Genomic DNA, 26,464 nt, shown 5'->3' with positions numbered 1-26,464 from the left:
ATTATTCTGAAGAAAACAAATAAAAAAGTGTTCATTTGCCTAGAATATACATGTTCTTGTGTGTTAAGGTGGTTGGGCATTTTTCTTTTATCTGTTTAGCGAGTGCTTTGAGAGGCTACAATTTCAAATGTGGTGTGTTTTTCTTTTGAAACCAGGACACTTGCCTTAGTTTTCTTAACTAAAGCTTACTGTATCATAGTGAGGAGACACCGACCCGCACACCCGATCCGTCCACAAATTTTTGATCGATACTCCAGTGGTTACTATCACTGTAGTAATATCCACGCCTAGGATATGTCAGCAAAATTGAAGGCAGTTCAGGTGAAAAGAATGACCAATTACACGCTTGCAAAGATTTTCAGAAAGTATGGATGATATTATTTTCATACATTTCAAGGCTTTTCTTTTTCGTTCCATTGTTCACAGTTTAAGTCTTTATTTTAGCCGAAACACTGAAGTGACAAAAGTATTCAATACATATTGATAACTTAATAAATATAGACTGTAATTTGCCCTTTTCAGAAAATGTGCGTGCTACTCAGGGGCATTGCTACAAAGTACGGCGCCCCTTGTGACGGCATTACAAAGACAATGATGTTTTGTTAGAATTGTAATATAGTTTGAAAATACAACGGAGTTTTTCACAGCTCATTTTCATTTTAATTATCAAATCTGTTAAAAAATAGAATCTGAATTGATGTTATAAAAAATGTTCATTTCTTGATTGCGGGAATTATTTAAATAATTTTGAATGCCATAGTGATTTCCGGTCTGCTAATAAATTGCAAATAATAAATACCCTTGCATCAGGTAGTACCACATTGCTTAATTAAATAATGGGTAGAAAGCTCAGATCAAGACAGCAGATCGGCATTTTATTCCTGAGAACTACGGCTCTTTTCTACATCCAAATTTGACTCGATTCTGATATATTACTGTGCATTTCAAACTGACTATGCAGCAATATAATTAACACTTGCACCACTCCATAGTAAATCATTTACTATTAATATGAACATCATTGATAACCATGGTATGTTATATTAAGTACTATACCTTGAAATCCCAACGGTCCAAGATTTTATTCCGTAGCTGTGTATCCATACAGCTCCCCAAATAGCGAAGTCTTCATCCTTAGATACATATATATTCCATTACTACAACAGAAGTAAATAGACTCAAGTCCGAAGTATTTGCACAACTGTCATTGCTAGAAAATCTATATTAATTTCCACACTTATTGTATGAATGTAATTTATTTCCAAAATCAGGTAAAACCTATGTAAATATAACTGCCCACACTCCTCAGCAGCTGGACCACCGGATCGATTCTGCCGCAAACTACACCATGTTCGTCCCGCATCAGAAACTGGACAGTGGTCACTGTTGATGGCGTGAGTATGTCGCTACTGTGTACTATAAACTGACCTCTGGGCAATAAAGCAATAAAAGTCACACGGTCATTTGCTTCCTAATGTTAACTTATGTAATGGTCAAGTTGTACAAGGGGGACTATTAGGCAGTGTATCAGCAGCGTACTGTAATAATGATGCTGATCCAAGTTCTGATGATGATGGGGAATTATGAATCGTGTATTGTTCATGAACACTATTTCATAATCAAAACTACACAGTGACCTAGATTACAAATATATAAGCATAATAATTCGTGAATAAATTGACCCCAATAAAACTATGCAAATAGTTCCCATCAGCGTTTGGAATATCGAAAAATTAATATTAGATTTGTTTAAACATGTGGAATTTCATATAAATGTATCTACGTATTGCCGGTTATTTTCGCGGGGGTTATATTTTCGCGATTTTGCGGGTCATTGTTATGCTCGCAAAAATAAAATCCGCGAAACACCCTTAAAGTCAGAGAATTTAAAAACTTTAAATTGATTTTTTGTTTTATGTTAAAATCGCGATTTTTTACCGGCGTAAATAGCCGGCAATACAGTATCTCTTGTAGATGGGAAATAAACATATGTCATCATATTTATTTTCACAACGCGACATCTGTTTGAAAATCGTACTTATATCACTCCATGTCGGTGATTCCTCCTGTATCGATATCGATGGTCCTTACTGTACTGACAAGCAGGGCTAATTACTAGCCAACATACCAAGAGACAACAAAAAGCGAAAAACACCCATCTCTCTTTGTTTGTCATTGCTGAAATGGCATGTTTGGCTTATGGCTTATGGAGGTTGTTGACATGTTCAAGTTTTGTATCAGTATTTCATTGGCAAATAGAGTAAATCAATTTATTGCACGCGAACTCAAATGTTTCGCGGAAAATAAAACGTATATAGGAATGTATGATTGTTAGTTTGTTTGTTTGGCAATAACACGAACGCAAAATATTGCATACGTGAAAAAAGAGTAATTTGCAGTATTGTTAGCATTTGATAGAATAGATAGAGCTTTGTCATGTCTTTGATTAAATGCATCTTTACCTTTGTAAATGCATTATTCATTACGGAATGGAATTGTTAAATGAAGCACATTGTATTATAGTCAGCTAAACCTGCGTATATTATTAGGCTTTTAGATATTTTTTTGCCTAATATATAGTCTATATATTAGGCAGAAAATAAAAAAATAAAAAAATGAAATAAAAAGCTTAATAATATATATCAGGCAAAAATAAATAAATAAATAGCTTAACAATATATATTAGGCAAAAAGATTGATAATAAAAAGCCTAATGATATGGGCAGGTTAAGCGGACTTATTTTATTACACTGTGCCAATTTTAAATTTATAAGAGACAAGTACTTCAATATCCCCGACCAAGTCATTTGCATGCCATGAGTCTCGATGCTATATTATGTACTTATGTTTTTAAAATATTTCGGCTTGTTTCTGAAGCTATGAACTATGAATCTTATTACTAATAGTATCATGTGACATTATTGTTTTGATGCATTTTTCATTTTTCATATATATATGCTATTTATTTGTTTTAATTTCAAAGCTATTCCATCGTTTCAAACTTGTGATGAAACACTGAATTTCTTTTTAGAACACACTCAAGTTATTTAAATATTTCTTAAAATATTGTCTTTCATCAGGAGTATCTCCTGGACAGTAGTTGGAGTTATAAGCCATGCTTTTTCATTAAAACCTAAATGGGACCCCTTCTTGCTGTGCTGATATAATCCAAAGAGGAAAAAACCATCATCGATTACATAATCCACTTATGGGCCAAAGTTTAACTGTTACATTATTTTCACAAAGAGGTAAAAGAAATAAAATATATATATTTGTAATGCATCCTGTATTTTCAAGTGAAATAATTAAGAAAGTAGCAGGTTTCTGGACAAACCGTTTATGCTCGACTGGCATTATGTATACTTGCAGGTACAACATCCGCCAGGTTTCTTTATAGACGTACATGTTATACATTCATGACATATTTGCGTTTCATTTGAATGCATTGGTAATGAGCTCTACTGGATTTTAACAAAAGATGGAAAAATAAAACAGAAAAATAACGATTTATCTCTAGCAATATCTGTATGTACCTGTATTCGAACGCAACATAAGAAGGATTTCATTGTTTAATACCTGAAGTTATACTGATAGGTAAATGAAATTGTAAATCGACACCAGAATAGTAATAAATTGAACGTAGCATATAAACACGACAACCGCGTCTGCTGTACACAGACAACATTTCGTAACTCGAAATTGACCTCACGATAACAAGATATCTTGTCAGTTACAGTTAAAATGTAATGAGAAGGTGACACGAAAAGAATTCTGGAGGTCTATTTCAAGTCAGTTTTCAATCTGAAATTGACTATTCTGCTCGTTTCATGTTAATTTCAGTTAAGATATTCGATAGGAAATTCATTTGAATTTTGGGTAAGGACATTTTTCCGGACATTTTTCCTGTGTACTGAATTGTTGCTATTACTCGCGGGGAATTCAATTTCGCGGGATCCATCCAAGTTCGCGAAATTTAATACATCGCTAACCTTTTATCAAAATCATGGTTTTGCATATTAAAGTCTGTCGTATGAATGACGCTTTCAAAGGCCACTGACATAATGCGTGAAAACAACACCCGCGAATAAGGCCTACACAGTAAATCGCAAAATTTAACAACTATACAGTATGCTGTGTGTGGCTAGGTTTTTAGTTAGTGTTAGTAAAACTACGTAAGTCAATGGATTTTAAAAGGAATATTTGAAAAAAACCCAGTATCATACACATGTTTTGTTCTGCTAGTGATAAACATGCCAAGCATAATAATTGTCAAGTAGAAACTCAATAGCAGTGGGGATTTTATTAGAAAATATGCAATTGCAAAAAAGACTGAGATCTAATACCTAAATTACCTTTACAATTACTGGTGTCCCTATAAAAGAAATATAACCTGCGTGTAGGATAGACATTGATATTGAAACACGAATATGTCATACAAACAAATCAAGAAGAGCTTGTATTAATATTTTATTCACCACCAAAAATTACCATCAGGTTTAGAATTATTATTACAAGACTAATATGTTTTAATTTAACAATAAGAGCTGAAAATTATTTTTGGCAGTTCTGCCAAAACTTATCATATTTACACCTACAGTGCAATGAAACCAACATACAGTCATACCATGAAACCATGGTGTAGTCTTCAATTCATTTCACATTTTTTGAAATAAATTAGTGTTAAATTGTTTTTAGAGATTTCTTCATGTATATTTACATTTAAACATACATAAGATATTAAAAAAAAGAATTTTACAATGCATTTAGTCTGCTGTGTTAAAAAGGCATCATACATGTACATATTTTTCTGTCCATTTGAATTTTTATCACAGCACACATAACTTCAGTATAAACAACAGTGTAAGAGTTACCTACCTTGCTTTGTGTACATGTTGTGATATAACTACGTACTAGGTATTGACGAATTTTAAACACTCCTCCATTGATAATTTGCCCATTGAGTATTAGAGACCTCAGAACCAAATGTTTTCCATAGACAACAATTTTAACGTTTGCCACTGTCCAGGCTCCGAAACATTCACCTCTCTATCTATTTTTGATTGATTCTGCAGTCCCTGTAAAGATTTCGTTTGAATTGATTTTTTTTTTCAAATCCATAGTAATAGTTAATTTCATGTGGTCAAAAGATTTACATGAAAGGTTTACTTAACCTGAATATAAATCCTGTAGATTTGTGAATAACTAAATTTAGATTTGTCCTTCATTAGTGTTATTTCTGAGGCAATGATCGGAGTTGCAAGCTTTTCAACTAAAACCTTAAAGATACTCAACCGCTGACAAATGGTATTTTTTCACTATCAAAAACAGGAGCAAACAATTTAGTATTTTTCTTCACTTACAAATGTTACTTACTTAACACCATGATTTACCATCATTGAAAAGGTTGAGTTTCTAATTTTACTTCAAGATAGAACTATCAAAAATAATTAATTGCATTCCGAAAAAAAAATCCGTCTTACTATATCCTATATGAATTAACGTACTGATTGTGCATGCACCAAAAGTAAAACGCTCTATTTCATGTGGAATTTTGTGTAAATAAGACACATATAAACAAGATTATAATCAGTTATTGTTCAAATGATCGGCATCGTTTATGCTCTGTCGGCGGTGAAGCATCTTTAATTAATGATGTGCCACCGCCGACAGAGCATAAATGTTATTCATCATTTCAAAAATACCTGTTGTATAATCGTGTATAAAACATATTTTTCGGGATGCAATTGATTATTTTTAATATTTTATCTTGAAGTAAAAATAGAAGCTCAAACTTTTCAAAGGTGGTATTGGTGTAAAGTAAGCAACTTTTGTAACTGAAGAAAATATATTTAATCGCCTGCTCCTGTTTTTGATTGAGAAAACACACACTTTGTCAGTGATGGAGCATCTTTAATGAACTTTTCTAATTGTGTTTCTATATCACATAAAGGAAAATATCGTCTGTGTTGATAAAATTCTTGTTTCCTACATAAATATATAATTAATTTTATGCAAGTGTTTCACGTGCTATAAACAGTCAGGGCAGGTTTAGAAGGTGGACGGAAACCGGAGTACCCGGAAAAAAGCCACTGAGCCGCAGTCAGTACCTGACAACTACCACAAACACCCACCAAGAATTGGTGGACCTGTGGTAAAATGTCAGGATATCTAACCGGGAACATTCAATATCATTAAATGCCAATGATGAAAAAGTTCCACTCAGATACCACAAATTTCCTGTGATAAATAACGAACCAAATTATCTCCACCTATGTTTACTTTGCATGGTGACCTACAATATATTTGGTATGGTTGTGCCTTCCTATCAACAGGTGAGGTCATTAATGTCAGGTACTGCAATATATCGGATATCACTATGGGTAATGTACATTTTAGTAAATGCAATTTGGATATATACAGGAACTGTTTTTGGTAATCTGTTGCCATTCTAGAACTCTCTGTAACAATATAGCCGATTACTTTCAGCGGTTTCACGTGGGATTGGAATAGTCGCCAAGATTTGAGAAATTCTTTTATGCAATACACAAAGCCGAATTTCAACCAAATATATTACAAGTAAAATCCCGATCCAAACTTAAATTAAACAGTAATGACATTTTGCACAGTTTATTTAGGTAGTTGATATTTGTATCAATAGAAATGAATATTAATATTTCTTTAATGAAGAAATATAAACCTTGATTTGTCTTTTTTTATTTATTTTTGGAATAATTGTACAGATATTGTATTTTGAAATCAGTTCAAGTAAAGAGATGCTAAAGAGGACAGAGTTATTGTTATAATGAGGACACAGGATGACAAGGCATGGAATAGCGGTTTAAACACAGCCTAATCTATAGCCTAATGCCAGTAGCCAATCAACAATAATGGTTCCAGTGTAAATAAGATTTTAGGCGAGGGCCTGAGGTAGGCGCGTCTCTTCGCCCACATCGGTGATAATGATATTGAATTAGAGAGTTGCGTTACATGATCGCATTCCATCGTTTCCTGGGTACAAATCCAATCTATGATAGATTCGATAGAATAGCTATCCTATTGATAGACATTTCTTTGAAGATCAGACACTGAACAACTTCTTATGTAATCAAAAAAATGTTTAAAATTGAACTGAATAGTAATGTTCATATCTATAAACAGATAAATATATACAATGTACTGATACATTTCATAAATTATCACACATTATCAATTTAAATCTGATATTTATTTTTATTAAAAGTGTCTGGTTAAGTTGACTAGGCTTTCAAAGGTCGACCGATCCATTTAAATTGATGTCGTAAGTCTTTCTAGTCAAAATAAGGAAGACTTAGACTGCGTCATAACAAATCTAACAAGACTGGAGTTCTCCTAAATATCTCTCAAAGATATAGATAGACGGGGTGGAGGAGATATATTGCATTACGAAAGTTTAACTCTTCGCGTCTACAGGTTCAAGTTGTGGTTGCTTTTCAAAATGTTTTTGCCAGTAATTGCGAGTTTCATTTTCATCTCCGTATCGTTGATATCAGCAGGAATTAATGGCGAACTCAGCAGTCCGCCTAATCCAAGTGAAGGCAATGGGAACGTTGAACTGCAGCATGTTCTGTCGCAGTTGCAGGAGCTTCAATCTAAATTTGATGTACAGCAGCAAGAAAACAGTCAACTGCAAACCACCATCAATCAACTTTTATCCAATCTGAACCAACTTCAAACTACCGCGCTTCAACTCCAGACAAATGTTGGACAACTTCAGGCTGTTGTTGCCTCACAAAACGCCACCATTTCAACGCTAGAAAACCAATCGACGTCGTCAATGCAGACCAAATTGGACGCTCTGGAATCCAGTCAAAATGCAAGTTTTCGAAACTTACAGACTTCATTTGCAAACATCCAGGACCGCGTGACTGAGTTAGACGACGTCAATATGGAACTAAGAAGCACCCTATCAAAATCACAAGGTACTACTGTTCTGCTTTTGTTAAAAATGAAATGTCTTCACATGATATTGCAATAAGCGATAACAATGGGAGACGTAACATAGTTTTGTTTATCCAAATATACACGCATGTATCATTGCATTCCAAACAGTTTGGGACAAATGGTGTGATTTTGAAATAAATGTTGTTTATTTGTTAATATATGAAACTTGTGATAATAGAGTGTTACAGGGTTCATTGCTCAAAAAACCGACCTCTTATGGAATAGTCAGCTTTCACCAGTGAGAATTGTAGCGTCCCCTTATCTCATCTTATTTGACCGGAATATTTTTTTACGGAAATGAACGCATTGTTTCTGCATAATGAAATAAACTACCTTGTATAAGTTTATATCTTAGAAATGATATCAATGCTACGCACACAATGTTAACTTTGTCGCTACATATGATTTAATTATATATCAAATTGTTCAGGACCTATTGAACATATCTCTTGTTAAAGTTTTTCTCTCTTGTTTTTTAATAGGAATCATAAATAAGATTTTAGTTTGAAATATGTAAATGTATTTACTAATTGTGTGGGATGGTATTGTTGGCAGATATTCAGCACGAAGCGATGACTATACAAGGAAATGTGACTGACTTTTTGTGTGAACATTTCACCCACTCGAACATCTCCGTCACCGGTAACGTTACCGCCGGTACTGCCGTCATCAGAGGACGAGACTGGACCTATGGAGATCAGGTAAATACATTAGAATTTACTGATGTAATAGGTCATCTTTCCGAAATTACTTTTAATTTTTGAAATGGTAATGTAAAACGAGATGGATAATTTTGTCGCAAAATATATTAGCTAAACGTTATAACTACAATGATCACAAATTTGTGAACAGTTAAATTGAAATAGAATTACGCAGGTCTTCCTATATACCGTGCGTTACTCGATTATCACTGTTGTAACCTAATCGTAGGACATCGATATGAATTTCCTATGTTAAACGTTGGTCTCGATAGCGTTTATGAAACAACAATGAAAAAACAATAATGTTTTTTTCTTCTAATCTCTATGAATAAAATCCGATACATATAACGGCACAGCAAAAACGACTTTATATTTTCTTTTTTATGGCTTTCTGATTGGAATTCATACCTTTACCAAGGAAATCCGATAACGTCTCTGAAAAAAGCGACGCTGTATTTAAAATTTCTTTATGACATCACATTAGAAACATATTGCGTATTAATTTGTAGCCCTTGATCAATGGAATCAGAACCAACTATTTTATTATGTCATGTTACCTAAAATGATTACAGATATTTTATAAGAATTGTTTTTTTTTTAATTTCATAATGGTATGAACAAAATTTGTAAAATGTGAATCCGTGTATTTTCAATTTTTTTATTCATTAAAACTCTGATATAATACATGTCAATTGTATAAGATATATTTTAATCCTATCAAAACTAACTGTTACTTGCCGTATTTATTTAATGTTATGAATATGGTAAAGCACTATTAAAATGATTTCCTGTTTATATATGGTTTTGACAGAGGGAGCAATATAGACCTAGTCGTAATTTTATCGTTATTTAGTGTATCCCTAATTTAATTGTAATGATAGTTTTCTAATTTTTACAGCTTCAGGTGCCACGGTAGCTCCTCGAAATATGCATAAATAATGAAAATGCGGAAATTTTGGCCATTTTTATAGGTTTTATTTAGAAACCGTAGACAGAATCCTTGAACAAACTTTTTAATTTCTCCTCAAGATGTATTGGACGTGCATACATATTCTTAGTAAATATAAGGTTTGTTCAAGATTGCGCTCTATAGTTTCATAGACAAATTGTCAAAATTTTCACATTTTAATAATTTATGCATATTTTGGATTGTTATCATGGTAACTACATCTGCAAAATTAGAAAACAGTTTAATCAGGAATATCCTTATATTTAGAATACAACAAATTAACTTTAAATAATAGTTTTGAAAACTTGATGGATTTTGGGGCCAAAAAGGGCACAAACCATACATTGTCCTTTAGTATTCAGTTAAAATATTTATAAACCTGTAAGATTTAAGATTGAATACATTTGCTTTAGGACGGACACGACCACGTGCGAGGCGTAGTCATGGACAAACACACGCCTCCTGGACTAAAGTACGTGCACTGGGACAACGGCTTGGAGAACATCTACCGTGTAGGATACGCCGGGGGTTTTGACCTCTACTACTACTACCCGGATGTTCTCGGGAAGTTCAGACACGTCATATGTCCTAACTGATATATATTTCTAGAACGTTCAGTTGTCATAAAGGACAGTGTTACAAGAACTTAATCGTTTATAATTTCAATATTTCATATACTGAGATGGAATCCTATTTTCGTTGTGGCCTATAAGCTATAACTTTCTTTGACTCGTTCATCCAATAATGAAATAGGGTAATACAAACATTTGGTTCAGATAAATCAATCTTTATATACAACCTATGTCCTGTCATTTTACAGTAACATGACGTCATATTTGTTGCAATACCGTTAAAACGAAACGAAAAATGTATTTCATTTAGACTTATGATACTTCATGAGCATACGAGGACATCGGAAGTGCGTCGAGGAATTTTATATCGATGTGTTAAACACCAGTTTTGTTTAAATGCATAGAAGACATTTTGATATATAAAATCATCGTAAAATGACCAGTTATCACAGCATGTGAAAAAAATAAAGGAAATTATACTTTTAAATATCATGATATTGTGTATTATATCTGCATTCTTGAAATAGACAATACAGAAGTACCTTACTTTGAAGCATTGATAGGACAATATAAATTCATACAGAAAGTGGATAAAACGGATTTGCAAACATAATCGTAAATATGATTATAATAACAATACTCGTTTGAATTTACTTATGCGTATGACGTACTTTTGCGAACAGCAATTATCTATTTCGCCTATATGGAAAGATGTTTCTATTAATTCGTATTCTACGAAATTGAGTTTCTCTTTATCCGAAATAGTGGGCTTAATAATATCAAACATAAAGTTATCGCCCGGTAACCTCACATTTTTTGGGAACATATTTATGGGTAAATATTTGATGGTGTGTAAATTTATATATATCAGAAAAGAACACGTTTGTTACAACAACAAAACAATTTATTCTTAACTTGTGCTATATCAACCAATACATATTGATTTACGAATATTCAAAGTACATATTTAAATTTACTCCCTGTACATATTTTGTATATTTTATTGTGTAACTAATAGCCATAACATGAAAACATTGTTCTGCAAATTACAGATATTTTGACGGAATCTTCCAGCAATATCTACAATTATATAAGTTTTGATTAATGACTGAAACTGGACAATATGTATAAAATCTCCCAAATGTAAAAGACATAAAATACGCAGTTTGTAGATTTTATCATTAGTTTTTATTCAAAACATTACTCTTTTTTTCAAATAATGAATATACTATCATACTTTTATATTTTAATTTGCATTAATATTTGATTTTTTTTTAAATTTTAGTTTTCATATATCAAATATATGAATTACAAAATAGTGGTATTTGTACTCTTATTTTCTAATCATTCACCAAGTGCCAACTAATAGGTATTAGTACCTCGTGAAAAATAGCACTCCACATTTATCTAAATATCTCCGGAAAAAAACTCCTTTATTAGTAAGAATGCAATCACTGGAGAATTTCACACCCTGAAAAAGCGTATCAAAAATCAAATATCTTCAGTTAAATAAACATATCACCCGACACAACATATATTCTGTACAGTTTTTGTGTTTTGTGAAACAAATATGAAGGAATAGAAAGTTTTTTTATAACTGAAGAGAACAAAAATAATTAAGACAATATTGATAAATACCGCAGGTGGATTCTGCGGTGTTGGACGGATGTTCAGTAGCAAAATTATGATAATGAATTCTTTGTGGTTAAAACGTCACAGAATTAAAAAAAAACAAAAAAAAAACCAAACAAACCTTACCAATAAGTAAATCATGTAAACATATTAATGATAATGTAATATTTTTGTAATAATGAACAACATCTTACCCGATGCCGACTAGAACACATTTAATTCAGGAATGTATTGCGTTTATTAAAAAGAACAATTAAATCACTAAATCACAAAAGCAGGTTGGGAAAATCTTCTCCTTAGAGAAATGCCAAAATGTGCATTTATTAGATGCCAGTGCACTAACCCAAAGGAAACAACCTTTTTTCCCTACAACAATATTGTTTAAAGTACTGATTTTCCAACAAAGCATCAATTATAAAAGAGGTAATGTAGCCGTCTAGACGGCAGTGACTTAAAGGAAAGGACGACATCCAAAATCCGTTTATGGAAAAAATAAGAGTATTATTTGTTAGTTAATAAATCATGCCTGTTGTTCCGGCGAATGTCCCATGACAGGTGGTTCCGGCAAAAGTTCCACGAAAGGTGGTTCCGGCGAAAGTTCCATGACAGGTGGTTCCGGCAAAAGTTCCACGACAGGTGGTTCCGGCGAAAGTTCCATGACAGCTAGGTGGTTTCGGCAAACGTCCCATGACAGGTGTTTTCGGCAAAAGTTCCGTTATAGGGGGTTGGGGTTCCGGCGATCGGCTATCATTCAGCGGGAGCTACGGCTGTAGACTGCGCACTAGGCGCAACTGCATTGCTTTTTGTAGCTTGGGTGCGCATCCACGTCATATCCTCTTCCTTAACCTTCATCCCGAAAAGCTTCCGTAGAGTCGCCTGAAATCTTGTTGCCGAGGAGGAGGAGACGTACAGAAAGAAGTTGATTGCAAAATTAAACTGATAGAAGAAAAAGAAAAACGCTCTCGCCCATTTCAGCTTGATCTTGGTGGACTGAAAATCTATATAGTCTGGATGCCCGGGGTTTACTTTAGCGGTCGTATTCCAGATCAGCTCTGTTGACTGGATCAACCCAAGAGGCAAAATCAGAATGACGTAAGTGCTGGATACAACAAGCAGAAGCTTTGTGGCCTTCTCATCCTTCTTTGACAAAGATGTCGTCGTCATCGCTTTGCGTTTTATTTGGTTTTTCCGGATTTCGAAGATGATTAAAGCATTCAGACCAACTATTATAAAGGTTGGCAGCCACGTGTTGAATGCTACATAAAAGTAAATTATTTCAGGAAATATTGCTCTTCGCGTCTTACAAGCTTTGTACCCGAATACGGAATCTCCTTCAAAACCAGACACAGCGACTTTGTGCATGGAGAAGAGAAAAACGGCAGACGATACACCGATGATCGCGAAGGCTGCCCGCCGGACCGTCAATGTCTTGGCTTTCAGCGGAAATTTGATCATGATGAATCTTTCCACCGTGAAAGAGAGAATCACCCAGACCGAAAGTAGGTTGAAGAGCTCCACAATGACTCCATGGAATTTGCAAAGCGATTCGTGGTCTTGAAAATCTTTGTTGATTGACAGGTTCTGGCCTCGCAGCACACCAATCATGAAGTTCATAGTGAGCGACAACATGTCATACACCGCTAACACTGACAGGTATAGATTGGTGGTCGACCTCCGCATGTGTTTACGGGTCAGGACTATAAATGACACACAGTTCAGTAACAGGCCCAGGACGATGACCAATGAGGTACCGTAGGAAAGCAATCCGCGAACTAGGGTCACAAAGGGCAGGATTTCCACCCAGAGAGTTCTAAGCGCACATGGCCATTTTAGTCTGTCCTCCTCAGTGATGTTCTTCCCGACTAGATCCTCTACCACAGAGTAGTCGTATGCACAGTTGCTGTCGTTCATGATTATAGTAGAAATCTGCAATGATATACAACAGAATGGTTCAAAAGTTTGTTTTTTTCTCAATACTGTATCATTGTTAATTTTGCTGGTGTAATATTTCGCAATTTACTGTTTGGAACATATTCACAGGGAATTATTTTCAAGAAATATAGTTGTACAGTTTGAAAGCGTCATAAGATATTAATCGAAAAAAAACATGATTTTTTATAAATTTTACGAATTTGGATGGATCCGCGAGATTAACGAAATTGATATCGCCACGAATATTAGAAACTAGACAGTATACAATGTATTTGTAGATCAACCTAATGTTTTTTTAAGTATTTGTACACAACAGGTGTATTCAATAACATATGGTCATACAGAATTAATAAGTTAAAATGTATACAACTTTTAAAAGAGAACGATATTGTTTTATCAATAATTACAATAAAGTTTTAATAGGGCATAAGAGAATAATTTATTTGTCATATTAAACAAACAAACAATGATAATGTTAACAGATGTGTTTTCCTTTATCTGGTATTTATTCTTAAATGATCAAATATCTTCGTCACTCTTTATATATATGATGTTCATCTATATTCCCTCGAGCTAAAATAATACTTAATATTAAGTAACATTAAGAAAATGTTTATAAACAAAGATAATGCAGACGAATTTTACGGGAACACAAAAAAGTCAATATTTGTTACGACAATATTCAGAAATTACTTTATCAAATCACTTATTCCGCAACGGTCGTAATACATTTTTTCAGAAAAAATTGAAATCGATACGTTTTGAAAGGGAACTGCTGTAACTGATTGCAAAGATTTAGTCTTCACAACCTTCTGTTTTATTGCCGAAAAGCATAACCTATTTATCTCATCTATTTAGTATTTCCATGATAAATCACATGTCATGAAACAGATCACATCTATAAAAGACGTGGACATTTAATGGTCTTCGCTGAATGTAATACTGTTAATATATCCTTATTTGGATGAGAGTTTGTTGTGAAATAGACATGTGTACTACCTTCAAATTTGAAAAGCTAGTGCTTTAAGTTCAAAGTCTTTAATTATAAACTCGTCTGATATTAATAAGAATACAGTTCTAATTAATTAATTAACGTTAATTAACGGTACACTTACACGGATCCCACTGTTCTGTATTAGTGGTTATAGAGTACATCCTAGTGGTGACGTTCATTCGGTTTAAGCTCATGCTAGTACTCAACGTATAATTAATTCGTGCGTCATTAATGTCCATCTGTCGCTTGTAACAGCTGCACGGTGACCACGACTTCTATCGGATATAATAAGTGCATGCTGACCACAGCTTATAATGGTATAATCTTATATAGGTATAATTACGAAATGATTAATTACCCACGTATCTGGCCAGATTAAAATGGTTTACCTGTGCTCGAAGCATTCAAACACACTGAATGTCATCCAGATGTCTCAATACAGTTTTACTTAATAAAACAAAAACTCCCATTGCCATCCAATCATGATATATAAATCAATACGTTTCAATGGTATGATTTTCATGTTTAAAATATATTATAAATAACGGTTTGGGCATTTAATGACATAATCATATTACAATACAAATCTGTTTGGGTTTCCGACAAGAAAACGTCGTAGGCGCTGTGTTTCTATGCCGATCATACTTAATTTTAAAATATTTTATAATATATGAATTGTAATATTGACAACCGTAGAAAAACTATACTTCGCATTAATTTCTTGACAATATTATCTTATTTATTTTCGTATATAAAATATTTAGCGTCTTAGTAACTTTCAAACATATGGCGAATACATGGTAGCGATAAAAGGCTATCTTTGGCAGTAGGGCACTCATATCACGTAACATTAGATTTTACCAATTTACAAAATAATGCCATCATACACTGAGGCATTGAACAGGTCGCATTGCCTGGATAACATCTTTGTGACCTACCAACATGCTAAAAGGTATGGTTTGTTTGTTTGTTTGTTTGATTAATTAACGTCCTATTAACAGCTATGGTCATGTAAGGACGGCCTCCCATGTATGCTGGGTGTTGCGTGTATGTTGTGTGAGATGCGTGTCCTTGGGAGACTGCGGTATATTCATGTAGTGTCTTCTTGTATAGTGGAACATGCCGCAGAAGACACCAAGCAACCCACCCCACCCGGTCACATTATACTGACAACCGGCGAACCAGTCGTCCCAACATGTAGGTATGGCGCCATTATGGCATCAATGATTTTTTTAGAAGAATTCATGATTATATACGTAATGATTGCGAGCTTCATAATCAAAAAAAAAAACTTTTTTACTTACTTTCATATACCAGTATAAAGTTAGATCACTTTAAAAGGGTGACAAAATTTATTTTTATGGTATTATAGAATAAGAAACAAATTTTGAATGATTATTACATTATGCATGTAATAATTTCATTCATTGAAATTATAAATTACTTTTTTGTTAATATTTTGTACAATTTAGTTATCAATATATCTACGGCAGTGATAACGAAACACCATATTGATTCTATTTTCTTATACGGTTTTTGTAGAACGGAAGTCTATTGTTTAACATATCCGAAATTAAAAGACATACATTTAATAAGAAAATTCCTTTCATCTCTTACTGAAGATTGCGATGTTTCAAATCATTTGAATACATTACCATCAAGTTCTAATAAAAAAATCAATGGTGTTGTTTGATGCTTTCTGCAGCCAAACGCATACTGGCTAGTGCGTACTATGTAATTAAAGAATTTCCCATAAAACGCTATATAAGACCACAATCTCTTGAGTTTTAACTTTGGATCCTAATTCTTAGAGTCAGAAAAGCTTTTATCGATAGTCATTCTACAAACTATAGAAAATCTGTCAAAATCGATGCCAAGTTATTTTTATAATAATTGAGAGAAAATCAATAATTTTTCTTAAAGAAAAAGCTGCACCATTTTTTTTATATCTATTCGTTAAATGGTTAAATGGATTGTGATGCTAAAGGTTTTGAAGTAAATAGATTTAAAAAAAAAATTACTGATCAATTTATCAATTGAATGATTTTAAGAATTGGTTTGAAATATAAATCTACGAAGGTTACGAAAAGCTAACGTTTTACATTAGTACGTTTAACATGTATACAATTGTAAAGGAAAATCATATACTGAAATTAGGTATGACTATAGAATTTGCTATATTCAGCTGTGAGTAAAAATGTAACTATAAAAAGAAAATCATACTGGATAGTGCATACTATGTAATTAAATGATTTTCCATAAAACACTATATCAGATCACAATCTCTAGATAATTGATAACTATGGACCCTAGTTCCTACAGTCAGAAAAGCTTTGATCGACAGTCATTCAAATAACATAAAAAAATCTTTCTGATACCCGTTAAAAGGATTGCGATGCTATAGGTTATGAAGTAAATCGATTTTTTTTTTCATTTTTTACTGATCAATTTATCAATCGTATGATTTTAAAAATGGGTCTGAAATATAAATCTACGAAGATTAAGAGAACCTTACGTTTTATATCAGTCTGTTAAACATATAAATAAATGTTAAAGAAAATCATATACTGAAATTAGGTATGAATAGACAATTCGCTATATTCAGCTGGAAGTAAAAATGTACCTATTAACATACTGGAATGATGAAGAAAATCATGTATTGAAAGGTATGAATGTAGACGTTGCTATATAAATTAACTATAAACAAAGTGGATTGATAAAAAAAATCATGTATTGGAAGGTATTAATATAGAACTTGCTGTATTCAGTTGTAAGAAAAAATGTAACTATAAAAAAGGAAATTATATATATTGAAATAAGGTATAAGAATGTATCTATCGACCTACCTTGATATGGATAAGATAGACTGCTCCTGTCTGTCACGACGATGCGATGGCAATGCTCATCACATTCTTTGAGATGAAAGCTTATTTCTTTGCCTTTCGTCAGCTTCAGTCACATGACCAGGATTATGAGATACTTATTGCGTTCCCGCCTTGTGATGCTTTGATCACGTGGCAAAGATGATGGTGAGGATGCGTGGATTATTCGATCACAAAATATTTAATTGGATACGATGGTCACGTGATAGGGTATCAAGAACATCAGACTAATCAGGGGTACAATACAGATGTCAATAGGATGCATAAGTTTTAACCCGCTTCATACCCTCGACAGCAACTTAATTAACAGGTTGGTCATATTTGAACCACATTGGTTTCACTTTTAGTTCTTTTTTGTTCTATTTCAATTTACAGCTCATTTTTTAGTTGAAATGGACCATGCAATTAGCCATGTTGCTTTTGGTATTTATTAATAGTCTTCGTTGGTTATTCTCTTGACCTCCTGACGAGATTCGATGCAAATAAAAATTTCAAATTATTATCTAGTCGAAGTTTACAATTGTCACAAAGTCGATGGCGCATAAAAGAGTTAAATATATTTCGCAGAAGTACCATTTTACTTTGCTTTTAGGTTAAAATGAAAACAAAATAGTACTGATTCGAAATATAATTACAAATCTTAGTATCATTCTTTCGTCATTATAAAACATTTTCTAATTCACGCTGTTACCGTTCACTTAAAGATACTCCACCGCCGACAGAGCATAAATGATATTCATCATTTGAGCAATAATTGGTGTTTAATCGTGTATATAATAGTCTAATTAACACAAAAAATAATATAAAACAATTTATTTTGTCTTTGGTGCATGCGCATTCAGTAGTTCATTCAATATAGGATATAGTGGTAGGGAATTTTTTCGGGATGCAATTAATTATTTTTCATATTTTTAACTTGAAGTAAAATTAGAAGCTCAAACTTTTCAATGATGGTAATGGTGTAAAGTAAGTAACTTTTTTAAAGTTTTTTTTTAATAGTGAAAAAAATACCATTTGTCAGCGGTGGAGCATCTTTAAAGATACTCAACCGTTGACGAATATATATCATTTTTCTCTATCAAAAAAGGAGCAGACGAATTAGTATTCTTCTTCAGTTACATTGTTTGTTTGTTTGTTTGATTAATTAACGTCCTATTAACAGCTATGGTCATGTAAGGACGGCCTCCCATGTATGTGGTGTGCTGCGTGTATGTTATGCGAGGTGCGTATTTTGGGAGACTGCGGTATATTCATGTTGTGTCTTCTTGTATAGTGGAACTGTTGCCCTTTTTATAGTGCTATATCACTGAAGCATGCCGCCGAAGACACCAAGCAACACACACCACCCGGTCACATTATACTGACAACGGGCGAACCAGTCGTCCCACTCCCTGTATGCTGAGCGCTAAGCAGGAGCAGAAACTACCACTTTTATAGACTTCGGTGTGTCTCGGCCAGGGGACAGAACCCAGAGCCTTCCTCACAGGGGCGAACGCTCAACTCAAGGCCAAATGTGAGGCGGTGCCAAGGGAGGCATTAGGAAAGATAAGTCAGTTAGGAAGAAGAGAAAAGATAAGATCCTAAATTTAGTCGCCTTTTACGATCATGCAATAGGGGCAGCAGGTACAATTCTAACGCCCTACCTGCAGGGCCATCTTCAGTTACAAAAAAAACTTACTTTACACCATTACCTTAGAAAACATTGAAAAGTTTGAGCTTCTTATTTTACTTTAAGATAAAAATATTAAAATTAATTAAATGCGACACTTTTTTTGTTTGATTAATTAAAGGGACAATTCACTCAGGCTAATTATTTTACATAACCAAGAAGCAAAATATAGCATAACTGTATTGTTCTACATTTCTTATGAAACATATAATATAAAATAATGGCAAATTCCACGTCATTGTTAAGTATTTTAATTGATACCGCTGAAATTATAAATCGTTGATCAATACAATTAAGCAGGTACATGTGTACGCTGTACCCATACCCGAGCCAAAGTCATGCACGTTAAACAAATGAACTATATAACCACTGTGGAGGTGCTAAAATGATTTTAGGCAAGACAATTCACCTTATAAGTAAACACACTACTGTCAAAGCGATTTGAGCAGTTCTATACAAAAGTTGCATTACTTTACGAGCAAGGGACAAGGTTCGGCATACAAGACGTTCGACTACAATGTGTAATGGCGGACAGCGAGCGAGTTTGAACATTTCACCACCATGGGCTTTTCTGGCATATCACAGTAAAACCGACTGATCTAATTTCCATTAGAACTGGGATTTTTTCCGATATGTACAAATTTTAATGTTCTCTTAGTCCGAATTGTCCCTTTAACGTCCTATTAACAGCTATGGTCATGTAAGGACAGCTTCCCATGTATGCGGTGTGTTGTGTGTTTGTTGTGCGAGGTGCGTGTTTTGGGAGACTGTGGTATATTCATGTTGTGTCATCTTGTATAGTGGAACTGTTGCCCTTTTTATAGTGCTATATCACTGAAGCATGCCGCCAAAGACACCTAGCAACACATCCCACCCGGTCACATTATACTTACAAGGAGCGAACCAGTCGTCCCATTCCCCGTATCTGAGCGCTAAGCAGGAGCGAAAACTACCACTTCTATAGACTTTGGTCTGTCTCGGCCAGGGGACGGAACCCAGAGCCTTCCTCACAGGGGCGTACGCTCATCGCAAGGCCAAAAGTGAGGCGGTACCAAGGGAGGCATTAGGAGAGATAAAGTCAGTTAGGAAGAATAGAAAAGACAAGATCGTTAATTTAGTCGCCTTTTACGATCATGCAATAAGGGCAGCAGGTACAGTTTTAACGCCCTACCTGCAGGGCAGAAATGCGACCCCCCAAAAAATCCATGGCACTTTATCCTATGTGCTAAAAGAATAATACATTATTTTACGTGTTTTTTTTGTTAATTAAACACATATATACACGATTAAACACCAACTACTTCAAATCTCGCGAAGCAACTAAAATTTTATAACTCTTTGACGAGAATATCATTCTCTAAGGTAACTTTAACCATTTTTTTTTCATCAGGATCATCACGAGAGTTAGCACTTGTAAGACTTTTAAGTAGAATAGAAAGTCCAGCGAAATGATGTTCACCGCATTGAGACCGTTCTCCATATTTACACGCCGACATACTTTTTTCTTCATCACAGGGGTTTAATTACACTTGTGGGAATGTAAAGATTATAAATTCTTATTTAATCAAACCTGACATCCACCTGCCCACATTCCTAATTGGTAATTAGCTAGAGTATTAACCGAGAGATACGTCAACGTGTACAACGCCAACAGCGTATCTATAATACATTCAACGGAATCCGTTTATTGCCCTTCACGGCATTTGATTAAAATTGATATAAATACCAATGCTAATGCCTTTGACAGACGGATTCTAGGCATTCCCCTGCGGTTGCTGTTACTTGTAGACATGGAAACGAGACAAATATTTGTTAAGACACAGGGCAGAAGTAGATTTCGCGATTCATCTCTAGAAATAAGAACCTTGTAAGACTGTTTATAACCTAAGTATAGACATATTCACGGTCATTCCCTCTTTTTCGTTTGTAAATGCCAATAATTAACTCGCGGTTTTGCTGTAAGCAGATCTATTAATTGATTTAATCAATCTGTCTTAGTAAAATTAATTTCATACAGTAGATAGAGTTTAATAATTAGACCTACAGTTCAACTACCCTGAACGCGGTAGTTTCATTCCGTACTTTTGATCAAAAGTTGTCAGTAGTGCCTTTAACTCGTTCCTGTTTTGAATCTTGTGACTTTGAAGAAATATTTCGCTGACGTAATTTCGCATGTTACAGTACTTTCAGTTTTCAGGTGATACAACAGTTAAGTTAGACCATCCCTTCTGGTTTCCTCTCAAGGATTTCGTTCATTTTTTATATTTTATTTTAGGTATACCCTGATCACAAAAACCACCTAAATATCATATGTCACCGGGTAAATTATTCCTCCATGGTTGCATAAATATATGCACTGATGTCTTAATATTCCGGATTTTAAGGCTTTTTAAATAAATAATATTTCCTCCCTGTAACATACCTTAACATATAAATAATATGCCTGTAACATGTTCATACCTTCAGTAGGTGATATAGAATTCATAACTTTATCCAATTAGCTGGGTTTTCCACAATAAAACGAAATATCGTTATTATAAAATTAAATCCGGACCCAATTTTAGTGAAAAATTGCATCAAAATAGTCATATTTTCTTTTTTTTTTCTGAAAAAATGATCTCAAGAAAAATGTTTTTTTTTTAGAATTTCCATGAAGATTGGCTTATTTGCAATAAGAAAAGCCAATAAAAAGTATACCTCACCGCATTATTTTTCAAAATATGACCGATTTTCTTTCTAATACTCCTTAAGATGCTCCACCGCTGACAAATGTTATTTTTTCACTATCAAAAACAGGAGCAGACGATTTAGTATTTTTCTTCAGTTACAAAAGTTACTTACTTTACACTATTACCACCATTGAAAAGTTTGAGCTTCTAATTTTACTTCAAGTTAAAAATATGAAAAATAATTAATTGCATCCCGAAAAAATTCCGTGGCACTATATTCTATATGGAATGAAGTACTGATTGCACATGCACCACAGGCGAAATAAATTATTTTATATATACACGATTAAACACCAAATATTGTTCAAATGATGAATATCATTTTTACTCTGTCGGCGGTGGAGCATCTTTAAATTTTGGCCTGAAAACGCTAAAAATAAGCATATTTTTTATATCATTGGAACATACAAGACAACACAATAATTCCATACCTAAATGATTATTTTTATTCATGATAGAAGCTATGACAAACCAGTTTGCAAGCTACATTCATATGTAGGCCTGACCTTTGACTTTCAAAAGGAGTCTAATTCAGCAGGAAATATATCAGCTTTTTCCAAGACAAATATTTTACTCTCTGTAATACTGTATTAAAATGGACTACTTTCCGTTAAAGCGTTTTTCAAATTATAAGTAAAGATATTAACAAAAATTAAAATGAAAATATTTTCCAGCAATTTTATTTCCGTATTTTGTTGGTCCGTTTCCCACGGCAGCCATTACAGTACCGCCGAGAACCCGAATTTCGTCCATTTTCAGTGTCATAAAATTACATATTCTGGTTATTTTTTTTGTCATTGATTTTAGGATTTAGTTTATAACATACAAATGAGTCAGTTTGTGGTTTCTTTTTCTCAAATTTTAAAATAAAACTTTTAGTATTTAGGATTCTCGAAGCTTTGCGCAATATTTATCCTGGTCGGCATTTACAGTACTACGATCTGTAATTTATATCAATTTAAATGAAGTCTACCTAATATGTATTCAAATTATCTAAAAGTAATATCACTTCAATTTGAGACTTAACACAGCAGTATATGGCATAAAAGAGGCTGAAAATGAAATAATAAAAATAAAATCTGCAGCATGAAAACTGAACGATTTCACCATTTTATTTTTCGAGATCGGCAGCCATACGTGTATGTGTAACACAGTAGTTTAATTACTATTCGTAATTTTGTTACGATATAAGAGCACTCCATTAAAACAACATGTACATATTAAATAACGAAATACATATTTTAAGCAAGTACTTTTTGAGATAAAAGTGTTGGTAATTATTAATATGATTTATTTCCCCAACAATGCAGCGACGAAGCCATTCACGAGCGGCCGTGGTCTGGTGATATGGTTCACGTTTTGTTTATATCATATCGTGTTGTGAACAGCCTTTTCATGTATAACAGAAACATGATACATTGAAATAAATCATCTATTCATAACAACTTTTTACACAACCTGAATTATATGAACATATATGAACGGGTACGAGTGCACGTATGGCCCGGCAGCGCTTCGATAGGTGGCTTCGACACTAAATCTACACAAGTATATTTAGCAATAAACAAATGAAAATATGAAAAAAATGTTAACATCCGTAACCTGTGAAACAATAAGAAAACATTTCAAAATCAGAATTAGCAAGTATGCAAGTGTAAACTTTTGTCAAAGTATTGATTATGAAGCAGGGATGTACGTACATTGTATCTGTTATTGTTTTTATTAGTCGCCATACTGTGTTTGTACCTTTGAGGACCCGGATGTAAACTTTCTGTGACGTTACGCCATCTTTTCTGAAATCTCCTATTATAATGATAACGTCATTCATTTGGTACTACTGACGTGAAGTTTTTCATTTTGGGTCCCCGTAATTCCATGTGTATTCCATCTGATTGTTTAGCGACTTTTATGATTCTTGGGTTTTACTTCATGCAAGAATCTGCAAAATCATACTATATTTACGAATTGTCACACCTTCAGACTGATACACTTCAAGTAAACATTCGGAAAGGTTCTAGTCTAGATATTTGCTCGAATGCCGATGTCAGAAGCAAGTTATAATAGATGGGTACGGAGAAATAAAATACGTTTACCGGGATCCGGATAGCGACGTCACAGAAGGGATGGTCCACGTTAAATACAAGTATTCGGACCTGCCGGTCTCCACATTGACATTATATCCTATTTTTAGTATCAGTGACCTTTGTAGTTGACCTTTTCTTCCAACAATTACATAAGCTATAATTGTATAAAGTTTCATGAAAATAAAATAAAAAATAAAATTCCGGTTGAAACGATACTTCCAATAGCTATGTTTCATTAATTATTATGCTTTTAGAAAATATACTATTGGCTGCCTAGGAAAGGCCAATCCCTATTTACTGACTGTAAAGGCGACTAAATATGCGATAAGATCTGTCTTCTTGCTTTTGTGTCTCGTTGTGATAGTAACTCCTCTTTTTATAATACTATTTCACTGAAGTATGAGGCGGAAGATACCAATCAAGAACACTAAAAACGGTCACATTTTACTGAAAACAGGCGAACCAGTCGCTCCGCTCCCTATATGCTGAGCATGTATTTGATATTGTGTGTCTCGAAAAAACCCATAGCCTTGCTCACATGGGCAAGCGCTGAAATGAAGGTCAAACAAAAACATTATGGCGTGTCCCGTGAGCAAACCAGTCGGCCTAGTCTACCATTGTTAGCATTTTGTGTTTAGTGAAGGTGTTGACACCGATGTACAGGGATGAACGCTACTCTCTACCATTATTTAAGGATATATGAAGTAGAGAAAAAATACAAAGGAGGCCAGCAAGTTAATTCCAAAATGATTTTCGTTCATCCTCTCCACTGACACTGCTTCCTTCACATTGGCTTGAGAGTTCGAGTGTGTTAGTAGGGTCTTAGGTTTGCCATCTCGCCTAGACACATTATATAGTTAAAGTTCACTTGAACATTGCGATAATTTTTACAAAATACTACATTTTGAAGAGATTTTTCATTTATTTCTCCGAAAACGATGCCATTGATCCGGCTGATGGGGCAAGATAATTTTAGATATCTTTGCTATTAAAGAATATCATTTCCCTTAGTGGCCACTGCTTAGTGGACAGAATCATTTGGTTACTTCATGACTAATAGTGATTTAAATTATGTTATTCCAATAAAAATGAAATATTGATGTAAGATTGAAAAACGCATATATAATACAGAACGACCGCTAGCGTAATAGCACCATATAAGGAGACATCGACAAATTCCATACTCTGTATATAAGACACGCTAAAAATACAGAACGACCGACAATCATAACGACTTCTTAGACATGAGCAGGATCGGTAACTCCGAATTATATACTGATACTGCACCAAGTTCGTCAGTCGATAGCTGTTAGGTATAATTTGAACAACTCACTGAAAACATTCACAGATTACTAACTTTAATCGGTGGCTTGGCATGGTATCGGTTACTTGCAGTCCTAATACCGTCCTACAGGTAGGGCGTTAAAATTGTACCTGCTGTCCCTATTGCATGATCGTAAAAGGCGACTAAATTAAGGATATTACCTTTTCTAACGTCTCCGTTGATAACACCTAGCTTTTGGCCTTCTGTTGAGCGCTCATCCGTGTGAGTTAGGCTCTGGGTGCTGTCCCCTGGTTGAGACACACCATAGTCAATAAAGTGGCAGTTTCTGCTCCTACTTAGCGCTCAAAATAAAAGGAGTGGGACGACTGGTTGGCCCGTCGTCAGTATGATGTGACCGGTTGGGTTGTGTTGCTTGGTGTCTTCGGTGGCATGCTTCATTAATCTACATAGACTCCCCTTACCTAGTAAAAACATGTTTTATCATAAGGAAAATCAGGACATACTACCGATATATCCGTTTATGTTTCACCACATGGAGACGTTATTGTGGTTTTGGCAGATGATCACGTGACACCGGTAAAATGGCTGAAATTGCGTATGTGTAAACCAGTGCTTAAACACCCCCATAAAACGTGCATATATTTTTTAAATTATATTTTTAATGTTTCTAATGTAATATAATTGTCTTCTACTAAATAAAACCCACGAAACAAGTAACAACACACTAATTAACGACACAAGAGATAAAGATTATTTTGTCTGTACTTTCGTTTTTAAAACGAGACTCAGGATTGCGCATGTTAAATATAGAATTTCTTGTCAGTTTGTCGGATCTACTCCTCCTGTCTACAACTGTTGCACAGACACTTTTAGTCATCAACAATGTGACTTAGGTCTACCTCCGTTTGAAAGTTTGAGACAGTCATAATGATACCATGATAACACTTCTCCGGGTCAGTCATACAAATATCGCACACCATAATGACTTCACGAGGTTGCCTCCCTGGTTTAGCGGTCTTCCTCATATTTTTTGACGAGTGTTTTATATACGATCT

The 26,464-nt window shown here is 34.1% G+C and overlaps 2 protein-coding genes across 2 annotated transcripts; one reads left to right on the top strand and one right to left on the bottom strand.

Moving 5' to 3' along the window:
• The first annotated feature begins 7,355 nt into the window (after nucleotides 1–7,355).
• Nucleotides 7,356–10,689, top strand: LOC138323939 (putative leucine-rich repeat-containing protein DDB_G0290503). The gene is made up of 3 exons (XM_069268890.1): nucleotides 7,356–7,958; nucleotides 8,536–8,681; nucleotides 10,044–10,689. Exons 1-3 carry the CDS (start codon nucleotides 7,475–7,477, stop codon nucleotides 10,224–10,226), a joined length of 813 nt encoding a protein of 270 aa, XP_069124991.1. The 5' UTR covers nucleotides 7,356–7,474; the 3' UTR covers nucleotides 10,227–10,689.
• A 769-nt stretch (nucleotides 10,690–11,458) lies between these two features.
• LOC138323938 (lysophosphatidic acid receptor 4-like) lies at nucleotides 11,459–13,796 on the bottom strand. The gene has a single exon (XM_069268888.1). It carries the CDS (start codon nucleotides 13,743–13,745, stop codon nucleotides 12,582–12,584), a length of 1,164 nt encoding a protein of 387 aa, XP_069124989.1. The 5' UTR covers nucleotides 13,746–13,796; the 3' UTR covers nucleotides 11,459–12,581.
• Between the last annotated feature and the right edge of the window lie 12,668 nt (nucleotides 13,797–26,464).

The sequence above is a fragment of the Argopecten irradians genome, chromosome 5 (genome assembly GCF_041381155.1).
Source record: "Argopecten irradians isolate NY chromosome 5, Ai_NY, whole genome shotgun sequence".
Classification (NCBI taxonomy): Eukaryota; Metazoa; Mollusca; class Bivalvia; order Pectinida; family Pectinidae; genus Argopecten; species Argopecten irradians.
Note: the sequence above shows the minus strand (reverse complement) of the source record. Positions and strands in the feature narration are given on the sequence as shown.

Bases quoted from the DNA above. Each gene is read 5' to 3' on its own strand.
- LOC138323939 (XM_069268890.1), top strand. From the start codon at position 7,475: ATGTTTTTGCCAGTAATTGCGAGTTTCATTTTCATCTCCGTATCGTTG. The intron at 7,959-8,535 runs GTACTACTGTTC...TATTGTTGGCAG, and splicing joins CACCCTATCAAAATCACAAG to ATATTCAGCACGAAGCGATG. The intron at 8,682-10,043 runs GTAAATACATTA...CATTTGCTTTAG, and splicing joins ACTGGACCTATGGAGATCAG to GACGGACACGACCACGTGCG.
- LOC138323938 (XM_069268888.1), bottom strand. From the start codon at position 13,745: ATGAACGACAGCAACTGTGCATACGACTACTCTGTGGTAGAGGATCTA.